The sequence below is a fragment of the Ceratotherium simum genome, chromosome 3, assembly GCF_057802395.1.
Source record: "Ceratotherium simum simum isolate JZ-2026a chromosome 3, ASM5780239v1, whole genome shotgun sequence".
Classification (NCBI taxonomy): Eukaryota; Metazoa; Chordata; class Mammalia; order Perissodactyla; family Rhinocerotidae; genus Ceratotherium; species Ceratotherium simum.
In genome coordinates, this window is record NC_141902.1 from 41092586 (window position 1) to 41110473 (window position 17888).

At 37.2% G+C, this 17888-nt stretch overlaps 1 protein-coding gene across 4 annotated transcripts in view; it reads left to right on the top strand.

The window, feature by feature from the left end:
- The window catches only part of CTDSPL2 (CTD small phosphatase like 2), an 81372-nt gene that overhangs the window by 13287 nt on the left and 50197 nt on the right, over positions 1-17888 (top strand). For all 4 annotated transcript variants that reach the window (XM_014780664.2, XM_014780663.2, XM_004421508.3 and 1 more), the window contains exon 2: positions 15745-15954. In XM_014780664.2, the coding sequence (XP_014636150.1) occupies positions 15769-15954 (186 nt within the window). In that variant the 5' untranslated portion in view covers positions 15745-15768. The remainder of the gene's footprint in view (positions 1-15744; positions 15955-17888) is intronic.

Here is a 17888-nt window from a genome sequence, read left to right on the forward strand (position 1 = left end):
TATGTTTTCTTCCAAGAGTTTATAGTTTTAGCTCTTAAGGCCTTTGATCCATTTTGAGTTAATTTTTTATACGGTGTAAGGTTGCTGTCCAACTTCATCCTTTTTTTGTTGTTGTTGTGAGGAAGATCAGCCCTGAGCTAACATCTGCCAATCCTCCTCTTTTTGCTGAGGAAGACTGGCCCTGGGTTAACATCCATGCTCATCTTCCTCCACTTTATATCGGACGCCGCCATAGCATGGCCTGACAAGCAGTGCGTCGGTGTGTGCCTGGGATCCGAACTGGTGAACCCTGGGCTGCTGTAGTGGAGCACGCGCACTTAACTGCTTGCGCCACCAGGCCGACCCCAGACTTCATCGTTTTGCATTTGGATATCCAGTTTCCCGGCACTAGAGATGTAATAGTTTTAATATGGGTACAGATAGGCCTGGTGTTGAGATATGGAATATAGCTTTTCACACTGTTTGCATAATGGTTTAGATTCTAGATTTTCTGTTCGGTTATATTATTGGTAAAAATATCCCATAGGAGCTGGGCGTGGGAACTCTAGCTCCCATTTGTAACATTGTTTCTATGAGAAGTTTGATTTTGAGTTCCCAACTGCCAATTTGTAAACACAGCTGTTTGTAGGTTGACCCTATTTTAAGGCTTTGCATAGCCAGGGGTTCGGCAGGAAAATCAACCATTGTGAATAACTATTTAGAAAAAGAGCAGAAGTGAAAAACAAACTTGAGAGGGTGATGAGAAATTGGAATTTTTGGTAACTTTTTAATTAGTTAAAATTTTTTCTTGGTGATAAATATACTATTTTTACATTGCTGGTTATTTTTCTTAAAATTATCCAGGAATTGTTACTTAAAACATTTCTGTCCTTTTCTCTGCCTCATTTTCTTCAGTCATAAAATGGAAATAATGGACACTACTTTATGTTATTGAAAAGATTAAGTGAAATAATGTATTAGCTCTTAGGACTGTGCCTTGCACATAGCCGTTAATAAAGGACAGCTGTTGGTTATGTATCACTTGAACCTTTTCTGTGTTCGGATAAATATAGTTAAAATAGGTACTATATTTTTTAAAAGAATAGGTTGAGGGTTGGTTTTCTGAAGTCGACAGATAGGAAACTTATTAGAAAATCATCACAGTATTTTTTTACACAGTGCTTTGGTAGTATACTTGGTTGTATTATGTTTCAGTATTCAGGTAAGCATGGACGTTTGAGCCTTTATTTTAGAATTTTAGTAATTTGTAGGAAATCCCAAGAGATAAGCAAATGTTTATTGAGATCCTTGGAAATATAGTTTTTAAAGTATTAAATATAGTGCCATTATTTTTGGGAGTTATGGGAGAAATAATGCAAATATCTAGACTCCTCTAAATTAAGCCATAATTAGCAAACTAAAAAAGTTATATAATTGGGCCAGCCCCGTGGCTTAGCGGTTAAGTGCTTGTGCTTTGCTACTGGAGGCCCAGGTTCAGATCGTGGGCGCGCACCGACGCACCGCTTCTCCGGCCATGCTGAGGCCGCATCCCACATACAGCAACTAGAAGGATGTGCAACTATGACATACAACTAGCTACTGGGGCTTTGGAGAAAAAAAGGAGGAGGATTGGCAATAGATGTTAGCTGAGAGCTGGTCTTCCTCAGCAAAAAGAGGAGGATTAGCATGGATGTTAGCTCAGGGCTGATCTTCCTCACACACACCAAAAAAGTTATATAATCTATCAGTTTTTTAAGTATTAAAGTGAAAAAAATTTTTAATCTTTGAGTTTAAAACAAGGAAAATTATCCTTAACCAAGTTGGTAGAGTTAAATTATTCTTAGAAACGCTTCTTAAAGGGAATGGACAGTACATATTTGCAGGGTTTTTTAATTTTTAAGTATTTGCATTATGAAGTAGTGAGCTTCATGTCTTCTTTAAGCATTCAGGCAGATTCTAGATTACCTTTAGACAGGAATGCTACCTGAGAGATTTCTGCTTTGGTTGGTGAGGTTGAACTAAAGTCTTTTTCAACTTTAGTGTTTTGGATTCTTAGAAAAAATTAGAATAGGGCATACGTAGTCATTTAACAAAATGGGGACTAGAGGTAGCATATAATTATAATTAAAACATTTAGTTTTACTAATAATTTTTACTTTCAATTAGCAAACATTTTAAAAATTAAAAATAAATTCTGATGTGCAAGATTCAGTGGTACAGGCACTCTTTGTATCCTGCTGGTTGAGTCCATCTTTCTAAAAAGGCACTTTGTTAGTATTTCTAGAGGTACTCACAAATGTTAACAACCTAATAAATTCACTTCTAAGAAACTATCTTAAGAATCAGAAATGTGGACTGAAATTTATGTAAAGTTATTACGTTTGAGGTGATGATAGTGAATAATTATGATAAATAGCAATGCCAGTACTATCACCATATATATGATTACTGAAGTGGTATATACACTTTTTTTTTGCTGTGCTCTCCCCATTCTTCCTTCACTTTTATTTATTTATTTGCTTGCTTGCTTGTTTGCTGAGGAAGACTTGCCCTGAGCTAACATCTGTACCAGTCATCCTCTATTTTGTATGTGGGTTGCCACCCCAGCGTGGCCACGAGTGGTGTTGGTCCATGCCAGGGAACCGAACCCAGGCCGCCTCAGCCGATCTCGCTGAACTTAACCACTACACCACTGGGGCTGGCCCCTCTTCCCTCACTTTTAGATAGGTGAGTCTATGTTTATATTGTCAGAGAATATACCTATTACCTACTATACTCTCTGCCTTTTTTTGTTTTTAATTTTAATTTTATTTTTTAAATTTTTTTGTGAGGAAGACCAGTCCTGAGCTAACATGCATTGCCAACCCTCCTCTTTTTGCTGAGGAAGATTGGCCCTGGGCTAACATCCGTGCCCATCTTCCTCCACTTTATATGGGATGCTGCCACAGCATAGCCTGACAAGCGGTCCGTGGTGTGCGCCCAGGATCCGACCCTGCGAACCCTGGGCTGTTGAAGCGGAGCATGCTCACTTAACCGCTATGCCACCCGGCCGGCCCCTCTACCTTTTTTTTGTGTGTGAGGAAGATCAGCCCTGAGCTAACATCCATGCTAATCCTCCTCTTTTGGCTGAGGAAGACCGGCTCTGAGCTAACATCTATTGCCAATCCTCCTCCTTCCCCCACCCCCCCAGAGCCCTAGTAGATAGTTGTATGTCATAGTTGTACATCCTTCTAGTTGCTGTATGTGGGATGCGGCCTCAGCATGGCTGGAGAAGCGGTGCGTCAGTGCGCGCCTAGGATCCGAACCCGGGCCACCAGCAGCGGAGCGCGCACACTTAACTGCTAAGCCACGGGGCCGGCCCCTCTGTTACTTTTTAATGTGAAATTTGTTTTCGTGAACTTCTAGAAGGAGATTTGTTTCAAGATAGTTTTTAACTTAAATGGAGCTTTCTGTTGTTTTCTTACCATGTTCGAAAATAGGGAGGATTGCTCTCAGAGATTGCTTAGTTTATGTTTCTCTTCCCCACTCTTTCTAGACAGTCTCTTTGCTTTTCTCATTTGATCCTGTCCTACTCTATTTTTTTTTTTAATTTTATTTATTTAATTTTCTCCCCAAAGCCCCAGTAGATAGTTGTATGTCATAGTTGCACATCCTTCTAGTTGCTGTATATGGGACAAGGCCTCAGCATGGCCAGAGAAGTGGTGCGTCGGTGTGCGCCCGGGATCCGAACCCAGGCTGCCAGCAGCGGAGCACGCGCACTTAACCCCTAAGCCATGGGGCCGGCCCTGTCCTACTCTATTTTGACTTTATTCAGTAGTTTCTTCACAGTAGCTACTAACCCTGTTAGTAGCTCTGGTGGTCAGGGTTTTTGTTGTTGTTATTTTTTAATGGAAAATATCAAACATATGCACAAATTAAAGAGAATGATATTATGAGTCCCCATATAACCATCATTCAGTTTCAACAGTTACTAACATTTTGTCTTTCTGGTCACGTCTGTACCCCACAGACTCCTAATTTCCTCCTATCTGGTGGATGGTTAATATTCATAAGAACTTTTTACAGGTGTTTAGTTAGGTAAAATTTACATACTTTGAAATACATAGATCCTAGCTGTAAGTTTTAACAAATAGATCTACGTCCCTATCACAGTATAGGACGTTTCCTTTCCCCAAGGCAACTTCTATTGTGATTTTTTTCTCCTTACATTATTTTTGCCTCTGCTAGAATTTATTTTTAATGACGTCATCAAATATGTGGTCTTTTGTGTCTGCCATTGCTCAGCATAATGTCTGTGAGGGTCTTTCATGTTGTTGATGATATCGGTAATTGTTGCTTTGTGTTTCTGATTATTATTCCACCATATGAAAACTCCACAATGTTCATCTTTTTGTTGCTGGGCATTTTTGTTGTTTTCAGTTTGGGGCTATTGTAAATAAAGCTGCTAGGAACATTTTTGTAAAAGTGTCTTGTGGACATGTTTACATTTCTCTTGGATAAAACCTTAGAAATGGGAGTGATGTCAGCATCATGACAGAGTGAGCTCTTCCCTTAGTCTTTCCCCCCAAGATACAACGAAAAGGACATTCATAAACCAACAGAGGGCATCCACACAACACAGTAGACATCTGAGAGATCCACACAGCCATACGTCTGAAGGTGGGAGTGCTGGACCCCCCGCAGGAGGCAGTGGAAGGAGGAGGCAATCGCCTCTCCCTCCTCGAGCGGCAGCAATCTAGGGCGTGGGTCCTTGCACAGCGGCCAGCGCACGACACTGCAAGAAGGGGGAAAAGGTAGCCCTCTGTGGGAACGCTTGCACTCTTGGAGTTGCCTCCCATCCTGTGGGAACACTCTACAACAAGGCAGCTAAGCAATCACAGGGGCATCCACACCAAGCTGAGCAGCCAAGCCAGCAGATAGTGAGTGCAGAACGGGGGTGCGCAGGATCGCGCATGCAAGAGAAAGTGCTCCTGGCCCACCAGCTGGTGGGCCAGAACAGGAGATCCCTGCCAGAGCACCTGCACATATGTAATGTAAGCAATAGCAGCCAGCGGGCAAGAGCAAACAGACCCTGTTGGCACGACTTCCAACAGACAGGCACATCTGCCAGGGGTCACAGAACACTCAGAAGATACAGCTCCTGCCTCCCCCCACCAGTGTTGGCAAGTGGAATCTGTGATCAGATACTACCACTATGCAACGGCACAAGTCCACCCCATCAGATAGCGTGAAGAGGTATATTAACAGTCCACACCAGAAGGAAAATGACAGGTACCCAGAAATCAATCCTGAAGTCCCAGAAATTTAATGAACAGAGGGAAGTCTTCACAAAAGAGATTGAAACTATAAAAAAAAAAACAATAAGAAATATTGGGGAGGAAAAACACAATGAAGGAGACAAAGGAAAATCTGGAGTCCTTAAAAAATAGAGCTGATATTATGGAGGACAGAATCAGTAATTTAGAGGACAGAAATATAGAAATGCTACAGATGGAGGAGGAGAGAGAACTGAGACTAAAAACAAATGAGGAAATTCTCTGAGAAATATCCAACTCAATTAGGAAATGCAACATAAGTATTATAGGTATTCCAGAGGGAGTAGGGTAGGAGAAAGGAGTAGAGTGCTTATTCAAAGAAATGAAAGCTGAGAACTTCCCAAACTGGGAGAAGAAGCTGGAATTACATGTAAATGAAGCTAATAGAACTCCTAATTACATCAGTGTAAAAAGACCTCCAGGTATATTAGTAAAATTGGCAAAAGTCAATGACAAATAAAAAATATCAAGGGGAGCAAAGCAGAAGAAAATAACCTACAAAGGAACCCCATGAGGCTTTTAGCAGATTTCTCAGCAGAAACCTTACAGGCTAGGAGAGAGTGGAATGATATATGCAAAATTCTGAAAGACAAAAACTTTCAGCCAAGAACATTCTAACCAGCAAAACTATTCTTCAGATATGATGGAGAAATAAAAGCTTTCCCAGATAAACAAAAGCTGAGGGAGTTCATCACCACGAGATGCCCCTTATAAGAAATGATCAAGAAGGCCCTCGTATGTGACGAAAAAAAGAAGAAAGGGTTTACAGAGCCTTGAACAAGGAAATAAATAGACAGACAGCGTCAGAAAATTGCAGCTCTCTATCAGAACAGGTTAGCAAACACTTAATTATAACATTAAAGATAAAGGGAAGGAAAACATCAAAAATAACTATAATCACTTACTTTTAATCACAAACTCACAACACAAAATGGAATAAGTTGTGATAACAATAACTTAGGGAAGAGGAAAGGGATGGAACCTGCTTAGACTAAAGAATAAGAGACTATCAGAAAATGGACTCTCTCATCTACAAGGTCTTTTATATAAACCTCACAGTAACCACTAAACAAAAAATCAGAGACACAAGTGATAAATAAAGAGAAGACTGAGAAAACCATCATAGAGAAATACCAAATTGAACTGACAGTCATAATATATGGGACGAGAAACAAGGGAAATACAGAACACCTGGAAAACAAGTGATACAATGGCAGTATTAAGCCCTCATATATCAATAATCACTCTAAATTTACATGGATCGAATTCTCCAATCAAAAGACACAGAGTGGCTGGAGGGATTAAAAAACAAGACCCAACAATATGCTGCCTCCAGGAAACACATCTCAGCTCTAAAGACAAATACAGGCTCAGAATGAAGGGATGTAAGATGATACTCCAAGCTAATGGCAAGCAAAAGAAAGCAAGTGTTGCCATATCTATATCCAGACAAAGTAGACTTCAAGATAAAAAAGGCATTGACAGACAAAGAGGGGCAGTATATAATGATAAAAGGGACATTCCACCACGAGGACATAACACTTATAAATATATATGCACCAAAGTACATAAAGCAACTATTAACACACCTAAAACGAGAAATTAACAGCAACACAGTAATAGTAGGAGACCTCAACACTTACATCAATGGATAGATTGTGCAGACAGAAAGTCAACAAGGACATAGTGGAATTAAATGAAAAACTAGACCAGATGGACTTAATAGATATATATAGAACATTCCATCCAAAACCAGCAGAATACACATTCTTCTCAAGTGCATGTGGAATATTCTCAAAGATAGACCATATGTTGGGAAACAAGGCAAGCCTCAATAAATTTAAGAAGATTGAAACCATATGAAGCATCTTTTCTGACCACAGTGGTATGAAGCTAGAAATCAACTACAAGAAAAAGGGTAGGAAAGTCACAACTCTGTGGAGACTAAACAGCATGCTATTGAACAACTACTGGATCAATGAAGAAATCAAAGGGGAAATCAAAAAATAGCTGGAGACAAAGGAAAATGAAAATACAATATTCCAACTCCTATGGGATGCAGCAAAAGCGGTTCTAAGAGGGAAATTTATAGCAATATATGCCCAACTCAACAAACAAGAAAAATCTCAAATAATCTTAAACTACACCTAACAGAACTAAAAAAAGGAGAAAAAACAAAGCTCAAAGTCAGCAGAAGGAGGGAAATAATAAAAATTAGAGCAGAAATAAATGAAATAGAGACTAAAAAAACAATAGAAAGGATCATTGAAACTGAGAGCTGGTTCTTTGAGAAGATAAAGTTGACAAACCCTTAGCCACTAAAGAAACTAAGTGGAAACTAAACTCAAACTCACTAAGGAAAAAAGAGAGAAAGCTCAAATAAATAAAATTAAAAATGAAAGGGAGAAATTACAACAGATACCACAGAAATACAAAGGATTATAAGAGAATACTATGAAAAACTATATGCCAACAAATTGGACTACCTAGAAGAAATGGATAAGGTCTTAGACTCCTACACAACCTCCCAAAACTGAATCAAGAAGAAATAGAGAATCTGAATAGACCAATCACAAGTAAAGAGATTGAAACAGTAATGAAAAACCTCCCAAAAAAACAAAAGTTCAGGAGCAGATGGCTTCTCTGGAGAATTTTACCAAACATTCAAAGAAGATTTAATACCCATGTTGCTCAAACTATTCCAAAAAATTGAAGAAGACAGAATACTTTCTAACTCATTGTACGAGGCCAGCATCACCCTGATCCCAAAGCCAGACAAGGATAACGCAAAGAAGGAAAATTACAGGCCAATATCACTGATGAACATAGATGCAAAAATCCTCAACAAAATACTGGCAAACCTAATGCAGGGATACATTAAAAGGATCAGGGCCAGCCCGTGGCGTAGCGGTTAAATGCGCATGCTCTGCTACTGGCGGCCCGGGTTCAGATCCCGGGCGCGCACTGACGCACTGCTTGTCCGGCCATGCTGAGGCCGCGTCCCACATACAGCAACTAGAAGGATGTGCAGCTATGACATACAACTATCTACTGGGGCTTTGGGGGAAAAAAAAGGAGGAGGACTGGCAATAGATGTTAGTTCAGAGTTGGTCTTCCTCAGCAAAAAGAGGAGGATTAGCACGGATGTTAGCTCAGGGCTGATCTTCCTCAAAAAAAAAAAAAAGGATCATACACCGTGATCAAGTGGGATTTATACCAGGGACGCTGGGATGATTCAGAATTTGCAAATCAATCAGTGTGATACACCACATTAACAACGAGAGGAATAACAACCACATGATCATCTCAGAAGATGCAGAGAAAGCATTTGACAGGATCCAACATCCACTTATGATAAAAACTCTCAAGAAAATGGGGATAGAAGGAAAGTACCTCAACATAATAAAGGCCATATATGACAAACCCACAGCTAACATCATAGTCAATGGGGAAAAACTGAAAGCCATCCCTCTGAAAACAGGAACAAGACAAGGGTGCCCATTCTTGCCACTCTTATTCAACATAGTACTAGAGGTTTTGGCCAGAGAAATTAGGCAAGGAAAAGAAATAAAAGGTACCAGATTGGCAAGGAAGAAGTAAAACTCTTGCTGTTTGCAGACAACATAATTCTATATATAGAAAACTCTGAAGAATCCATTGGAAAACTTATTAGAAGTAATCAACAGCTAAGGCAAAGTTGCAGAGTACAAAATCAGCTTATTGAACTCAGTTGCATTTCTATACTCTAATAACAAACTAACTGAGAACTCAATAATACAATCCCATTTACAGTCACAACAAAAATAATAAAATATCTAGGAATAAATTTAACCAAGGAGGTGAAAGACCTATACAATGAAAACTATAAGACGTTATTGAAAGAATCGATGTTGACATAAAGAAATGGAAAGATATTCCATGCACATGAGTTGGAAGAATAAACATAGTTAAAATGTCCATACTACCTAAAGCAATCTACAGATTCAATGCAATCCCAATCAGAATCCCAATGACATTCTTCTTGGAAGTAGAACAAAGAATCCTAAAATTCATATGGGACAAGAAAAGCCTCTGAATAGGGAAAGCAATCCTGAGAAAAAAGAACAAAGCTGGAGGCATCACAATCCCTGACTTCAAAATATACTACAAAGCTATAGTAGTCAAAACAGCATGGTACTGGTACAAAAATAGACACACAGATCATTGGAAGAGAAATGAAAGCCCAGAAATAAAACCAAACATCTACGGACAGCTAATCTTCGATGTAGGAGCCAAGAACATACACGGGAGGAAGGAAAGTCTCTTCAATAAATGGTGTTGGGAAAACTGGACAGGCACATACAAAAGAATGAAAGTAGACCATTATCTTTCACCATACACAAAAATTAACTCAAAACGGATTAAAGACTTGAAGATAAGACATGAAACCATAAAACTGGAAGAAAATATAGGCAATACACTCTTTGACATCAGCCTTAGGAACATCTTTTCGAATACCATGTCTACTTGGGCAAGGGAAACAAAAGGAAAAATAAACAAGTGGGACTTCATCAGACTAAAGAGCTTCTGCAAGGGAAGGGAAACCAGGAATAAAACGAACAGACAGCCCACCAACTGGGAGGAAATATTTGCAAATCATGTATCCTCCAAGGGGTAAGTCTTCAAAATACATAAAGAACTCACACAACTCAACAACAAAAGAACAAACAACCCAGTCAAAAAATGGGCAGAGGATATGAACAGACATTTTCCCAAAGAAGATATATAGATGGCCAGTAGGCACATGAAAAGATGTTCACCATCACTAATCGTTAGGGAAATGCAAATCAAAACTACAATGAGGGCCAGCCCCGTGGCTTAGCAGTTAAGTGCGCGCGCTCCACTAGTGGTGTCCTAGGTTTGGATCCCAGGCGCACAGCGATGCACTGCTTGTCGGGCCATGCTGAGGCGGCGTCCCACGTACAGCAACTAGAAGGATGTGCAACTATGACATACCACTATCTACTGGGGCTTTGGGGAGTAAAAGGGAAAAAAAGGAGAAGGATTGGCAATAGATGTTAGCTCAGGGTCGGTCTTCCTCAGCAAAAAGAGGAGGATTGGCATGGATGTTAGCTTAGGGCTGATCTTCCTCTCACACACACACAAAAAACTACGATGAGATTATCACCTTACACCTGTTAGAGTGGCTGTAATTACCAAGACAAAAAATAACAAATGTTGGAGAGGATGTGGAAAAAAGGGAACCCTTGTATACTGCTGGTGGGAATGCAAACTGGTGTAGCCACTATGGAAAACGCTATGGAGATTTCTCAAAAAATTAAAAATAGAAATACCATGTGACCCAGCTATCCCACTACTGGGTATTTATCCAAAGAACTTGAAATCAACAATTCAAAGAGACTTATGCACCCCTATGTTCATTGCAGCATTATTCACAATAGCCAAGATGTAGAAGCAACCCAGGTGCCCGTCGACTGATGAATGGATAAAGATGTGGTATATATACACAATGTAATACTACTCAGCAGTAAAAAAGATCAAATCCTCCCATTTGCAATATCGTGTATAGACCTTGAGGATATTATGTTAAGCGAAATAAGCCAGAAAGAGAAAGACAAACACTGCATGATTTCACTCATATGTGGAAGATAAACAAACACATGGACAAAGAACAGATTAGTGGTTATCAGAGGGGAAGAGGGTTGGGGGGTGGGCATAAGGGGTAACAGGGCACATATATATGATGACTGACAAATAATAATGTTCAGCTGAAATTTCACAATTTTATAAACTATTATGACCCAATTTAAAAAAACAGTTGGAAGTGAAATTCTTGGATCAAAAGGCTAGGTGTCGTTTATTAGAAATTGCTCAACTTTTACCAAAAACGTTATATTCTTACCAGTAGAATATGAGAGTTATCATTGTTCCACATCCTTGCTACCATTTATTGTCTTTTTAATGTTTGCCATTCAAGTAGACGTGGATTACTATGGTGCTGTGATTTTAACTTAAATGTTTGGCGATGGATAATATTAAGTATCATTTCATATGCTTGTGGCCAATTATCTAGCTTTTATGAAATGTCTTCCCAAATCTTTTACTCATTTTTCTCTTGGCTTGTTTGTTTCTTATATTGTGTTTTGGAACCTCTTCATATATTCTGCATATAAAGTACTTTGCAGCATAGATGTTTTGTGAATATTCTCCTAGTTTGTTGCGTGCCTTTTGATTTTATTATTGGTGTCTTTGGGTGAACAGAATTTTTTTTAAAAAATTTTATTGAGGTCATAATAGTGTATAAAGTTGTGGAATTTCAGTTGGACATTATTATTTGTGAGAAGTCTATTCAGTTTTTGCTTTTATGGGTATTCTTTATACAAGATCATGTCATCTGCAAAGAGATGGTTTTACTTTTCCTTTCTAACATGGATTTCTTCTATGTCTTTTTCTTGCCTAATTGCCTGGCTAGAACTTTCAGTAAAATGTTGTCTAAAAGTGGTGAGAGTGGACAACCTTGTCTTATTCTTGATCTTAGGAGGAGATCGTTTGTTTTTCACTATTAAGTATATAATGTGAGCTGTGGGGTTTTTGTAGATGCCCTTTATCGGGTTGAAGAAGTTTCCTTCTATTGCTGGTTTGTTGAGTGTTTTTGTTATGAAAGGGTGTTGGGTTTGGTGAAATGCTTTTTCTGTATCAATTGAGATGATCATGTGGATTTTTTCCTTTATTCTTTTAATATGGTGTATTGTATTGATTGGTTTTCATTTGTTAAACCACCCTGGGGTAAATCCCACTTGGTCATGGTGGATAATCCTTTTATTAAGCTGCTGGGTTCAATTTGCTATTATTTTGTTCAGGATATTTGCATCTATATTCCTAAGAGATATTGACTTGTTTTCTTGTTGAGTCTTTGTTTGACTTTGGTATCAGGGTAATGCTGGCTTCGTAGGTTGAGTTGGGAGATGTTCTTCAATTTTTTGAATGAATTTGAGAAGGATTGATGTTAATTCTTCCTTAATCATTTGGTAAAATTCACCAGTGAAGCCATCTGCTCCTGGACTTTTCTTTGTGGGAAGTTTTATTACCAAGTCAGTCTCTTTACTTGTTACGAGTCTTTCAGATTTTCTGTTTTTTTTCTGGAGTCTGTTTTAGTTTTGTTTTTCTAGAAGTTTGTCCAGTCCATGTAGGTTATCTAATTTGTTGGTGTACAGTTGTTCATAGTATTCCCTTGTAATCCTTTTTATTTCTGTGAGGTTGGTATTAATGTCCCTTCTTTCATTCCTGATTTTAGTAGGCTGAGTCCTCTCTCATTTTTTTTCTTGGCTAGTCTAACCAAAGGTTTGTCAATTTTGTTTATCTTTTCAAAGAACCAACTTTTGACGTCAGTGACGTTTCTGTCTTTTGGTTTTTTAATTATCTATTTGATTTATTTCTGCTCTATTCTTTATTATTTCCTTCCTTCTGCTTGCTTTAGATTTAATTTGCTTTTCTCTTTCTAGTTTCTTAGGGTGGAATATTTTGTTACTGATTTGAAGTCTTTTTTTAATATAAGCATTTACAGCTGTAAATTGCCCTCTGAGCACTGCTTTCAGGGCATCCCATACGTGTTGGTATGTTATGTTTTTGTTTTCATTCGTCTTGAAGTATTTTCTGATTCCCCTTGTGATTTCTTCTTTGACACAGTGGTTATTTGGGAGTTTGTTGTTTAATTTCTGCATATTTGTTAATTTCTCCAATTTCCTTCCTGTGATTTCTAATTTCATTCCATTGTGGTTGGAGACCATATACTTGTATGATTTCAGTCCTTATAAATTTATTGAGACTTGTTTTGTGTCCTAACATGTAGTCTGTCTTGGGGAATGTTCCATGTGTAAGTTGAGAAAAATATATATTCTGCTGTTAGGTGGAGTGTTCTATAGATGTCTCTTACGTCTAGAGAATTGTTATGTCTCTGTTTCCTTGTTGGTCTTTTGTCTAGTTCTATCCATTATTGAAAGTGGGATATTGAAGTCTCCAACAATTATTGTTGAATTGCCTGTTTTTCACTTTGGTTTGACAGTTTTTACTTGATATATTTTGGGACCCTGTTGTTCCCTGTAAGCACTGCTTATTTACATCCCAGAAATTTTGATGTGCCCTGTTTTTGTTATTTTTCAGTTCAGAATATTTCATATTTCCCTTGTGATTTCTTTTTTGATTCATGATTTATTTATAAATATATTTTTAAATTTCTGATTATTTGGTGCTTTTTAAGTTTTTTTTTTGTTTTTGATTTATAATTGTGGTCAGAGAACATACTTTGTAAGATTTTAGTCTTGAAATTTATTGAGATTTGTTTTATGGCTCAGCATATGGTCAATCCTGGAGAGCATTCCATGTAAGATGGAAAAGTATGTATTTTCTTCATCTATTATATGAACGGTTGATTTTGAAATTTTATGAGGCCTTGACTGCTCTAGCCCTTTAGACCTATTAAGTACATCTTTTACAACTCACCATTGGAGTGGACAGAAACCATCTACATTTCAGCTTTGTTCTTTAAATACTTTTGTCTCTTTTTCCAGTGACTCCTCACTGGTTATTTTTGAGTTCAGAGGACGTTTCTCCTAAGCTTTCCCAGAATCTTCTTCACTCTCTTCTTGCAGAGTGATCTAGCATTTTATATATACACTATGAAAAGTATGTATACTTACCTGCTAGACTTTTCGATTCTCATGGGCTGAGATTATTGTTTTCATCCTTTTATTACCATTCTGGTAGCAGATGAGCAGTTAGTATTTAAATTTCAATGAGCTGAACCTCATAAGACTGGACTACCTGTAAGTCTTGAGACTTTTAAGACTTATTTTTACTTTATGGCACTGTGTTATTTCATAACATTTTATAATTTCCATTTAATAATTCAGGGTTTAAGATAGGTTCATTCTTAGGTAGTATTGAAAAGACTTTTTAAAAAAAATTTACAGAAATTGATTAAAAATAACTTTCTGTTTCAAAAATCCCCCCATGCATTTGCTATGTGGGAATTTTCTTTTTCTAAGGAGTGCTGTGCTGAAGAACAAAGGAATTAAGACAAAATTTATGCAAAATTAGACAAAATCCTGTAAATAGGATTATTAAGTAAAGAATACATGCCCTGAATGATAAATCTCTTTAGGTTTAGATTTAGATGTAACATTGACTCTAGGAGAAAAGGCAATATTTATTTTATTTGGGGATGGCAACTTAACACTGAGCACCATTGGTGATGGGAAAACAAAATAGTTATTTCAAAAGTTATTTTGGGACTCCTCTGGTGAATCCTTTGAGTTTGGGGTTTTTTGTTGAAGTAGATTGTCTATATAGTTTCCATATTTAACAAAAAAGGTTTGTAGTGTTTTTTATGACTGTTATGTTGAATTAGTCAAGACACAACTTAAGCTTCTGAATTGGTTAATGAAGACCTTATCCTTTGCCAGGAATTTCTACACCTTTAGAAGTTTAGAGTGCTTAAATGGGTTTAGACTTTTCTGTGAATGCATTCACTGTTGTGAGTAGCTTTGCTATCCTCTACATTGTATAGCCTCTTATAATTAACTTTTTTATTTTGAGTTTCCAGGTGGTAAGATGAATGTATTCTTTTACAGATGAAAAAACACACTTAAGTGACTGTAGCTCAGCTACGATTGAAGTAGGATTAGAATTCATGTCTCTCAGAATTCTTACTTGAGTAGTTTTTGTATTCAGTTTCACAGATTCTCATTCATGGTGTGTTCTTAACTACTTCTAAGTCTTAGGACAGTTTTACCAGCCATTAATTTTCTCATCCATAAAATGAGAGAGTTAAAGTAGATTGCCTCATATTTTCTTTCTGGTGTGAATTCAGTTTTTAAAGTATCATTATGTGTGGTAAGATTGAATCCCACAAAATGATCCAACCGCTCTTGTTACACTTGTATGATTGTTGATTATTAGAATCATGCTCATGGAATTCATTCATTCATTGACTGAGGGTTCTTTCCACTATGTTGTGAGCTCCGGAGGGCAGAAACCTTCCCTATCTTGTTTACTGTTTGCTAGGTGCTCACCTAGCCCAGTGCTTCAAATGTGGTAAGTGGTAAATATTTATTATTCAATAAATATTTGTTGAATGCATGAGTAAATAAGTGATAACGCTGGCATGGGTAGAGGCAGCATAGTTCTGTGGAAAGAGAATGGATACTCTTTGGTATTACTCCAAACTTTATTAGATCATAGGATATAATATTTCAGAAGTTGTTGGGAAGGTTACTTGGGATAATGTATATAAAGTTCAAAGCACAATGTCTTTCGCTTAAAATGTTAGTTTCTTATTTCGGTCTCCTGGAGACCTGGACTTTTTTTTAACGAAGAGATTTTTATTATATAAGCTGGGTACATATGGGTACACTAGGTTTAATTAATAATGTTTGTTATTTTTCTCTTATAGTTTTACATGTGGCATCCATAAAAGATGAGGCTGAGAACACGGAAGGCTTCTCAGCAATCAAATCAAATCCAAACACAGCGCACTGCCAGAGCAAAGAGGAAATATTCAGAGGTTGATGATAGCCTGCCTTCAGGAGGAGAAAAACCACCGAAGAATGAAACCGGCTTGTTGTCGTCAATTAAAAAATTCATTAAAGGAAGCACACCCAAGGTAATGGTTTTACTCCTCGTACTTATATCATTAAAAGTGATGTTTAGGTTGTTTTCTTTAAGCGTATAAAGATGAGAAGTCTAATACTGCCAGAGCCCACTTTAAGGGAATGTCTACATTTTGATGTTATTTTAAGAGAATTAACTTGAAAAATATTTAATGGCCGTTCAAGAAAACATTATTTATTCTGCTTAACTGATACCCACTTAGCCTTCTGTTTTTTCAGCATAGTATTATGGGAAGTAAAAGAAATTTCTCCTTATTCTTTTACTTGAGTTGTTATTTTACTTCTTTTTTTTTTTTCATTTCAAAGAAAAGTTAAGGTTTCTTGTTAATAATACATTGTCTAATGAGGGAGATGATTTATCTATCTGAATTCTAACATTAGTACAATGAAAATATATTACTTGATTAAAGAGAAAACAAATTATTAAAAAAGTAATGGACACTGACCAGGAGTTGTATGCTCCAGATTCATACTCTGGACCAAGTTGAGTGACCTGAGGAAAGTTGTTTACCCCTCTGAGCCTCAGGAAGTAAAATGGGACTGATCCCAACTGCTTTGTCTACCTCAGAGTTGTTTTCAGATTAGATGGCAAACAGCTGGAAAAGCAGTTTGGGAAATTTTAATATACTCTATAAATGGATAGTGTTATTCATTGTATGTAGATTTTGTTATCACTGTTTACTAATTAACTAACACTAATACTAGTGTTCCTTCTTGGGATTATAATATATATGAGAAATTTTTCATTATGTAAGTTTCTCACTTTGATAAGTAGAAAAATAAATGACTGTGGTGACCCGTTCATTGTGGTAGATTTTGTCATCATAGGACTAACAAAGCCTAGTTATTGTGAACCATTGGCCAAGATTTAGAAGTATTCTGTTTGTAGAGTTTTTCTTTTTATTTTGGTGGTTTTATTTTTTGTTTTTCTAATAATATAAGTAAAATTTCTGTTGTTAATTTTAAATAATTAGAATTTTTAAGAAGTTTCTTTGAGTTAATTTATATAAACCTAGAAGTATTCTAGTGTTATTGTATAACAAAGATCAGATTCCTTCCAGAAACATGATTTCCTGAATCTCTAAATTTCTGATGGGTTGTCTTCAGCCTCTGTTGATGATAGCATTACTATGTGTTAGTTCATTCTCTGAAAAACTCTAAATGTTGTCAAGTTCTTTGTCATCTTAAGGAAAATATATCAACCCTTTACTTTCTCTCTCTCTCTTTTTTTTTGCATATGCAAGTGCAAACCCTCAATCACTATCAAGGCTAAATATTTCTAGTTTTCATTATACGACAGTATATGATACAGATCACTGTCTTGGTCACCCTTTTCTGTTGTTCATGAAAGGTAACAACCAGAAGTGAAGATAGGTTTTTCCTGTGTCTTCTGACGTCTGTTCGTATTTGCTTCCTTTGATCTGGACATTTTTCTATTAATGTGGCATTATATTGTATATCATATCATATGCTTTTGTTTTCTCCTTTAGTATTAGATCCATCTTTGTTGGTCAGCAAATTTTTGCCCATGTCAACTGAAACCCTCAGGGTTTTTCTATACAAATTGCTGTCAAATTTCTTTCTTTTTCTGTCTTTCTTTGTGAGGAAGATTAGCCCTGAGCTAACATCAGTTGCCAATCCTCCTCTTTTTTTTGCTGAGAAAGATTGGCCCTGGACTAACATCTGTGCCCATCTTTATCTACTTTATATGGGACACTGCCACAGCATGGCTCGACAAGCAGTGAGTCGTTACATACCTGGGATCCGAACCTGCAAACCCCAGGCCACCACAGCAGAGTGTGTGCACTTAATTGCTACGTCACCAGGGTGGCCCCTCGTTCTTTCTTTTTTAAAACCAAAATCTAGGATTTTTCATTAATTCTTACTTACTCCAAGATGTTAAATAGGATAGGGCCACTAGAAAGCT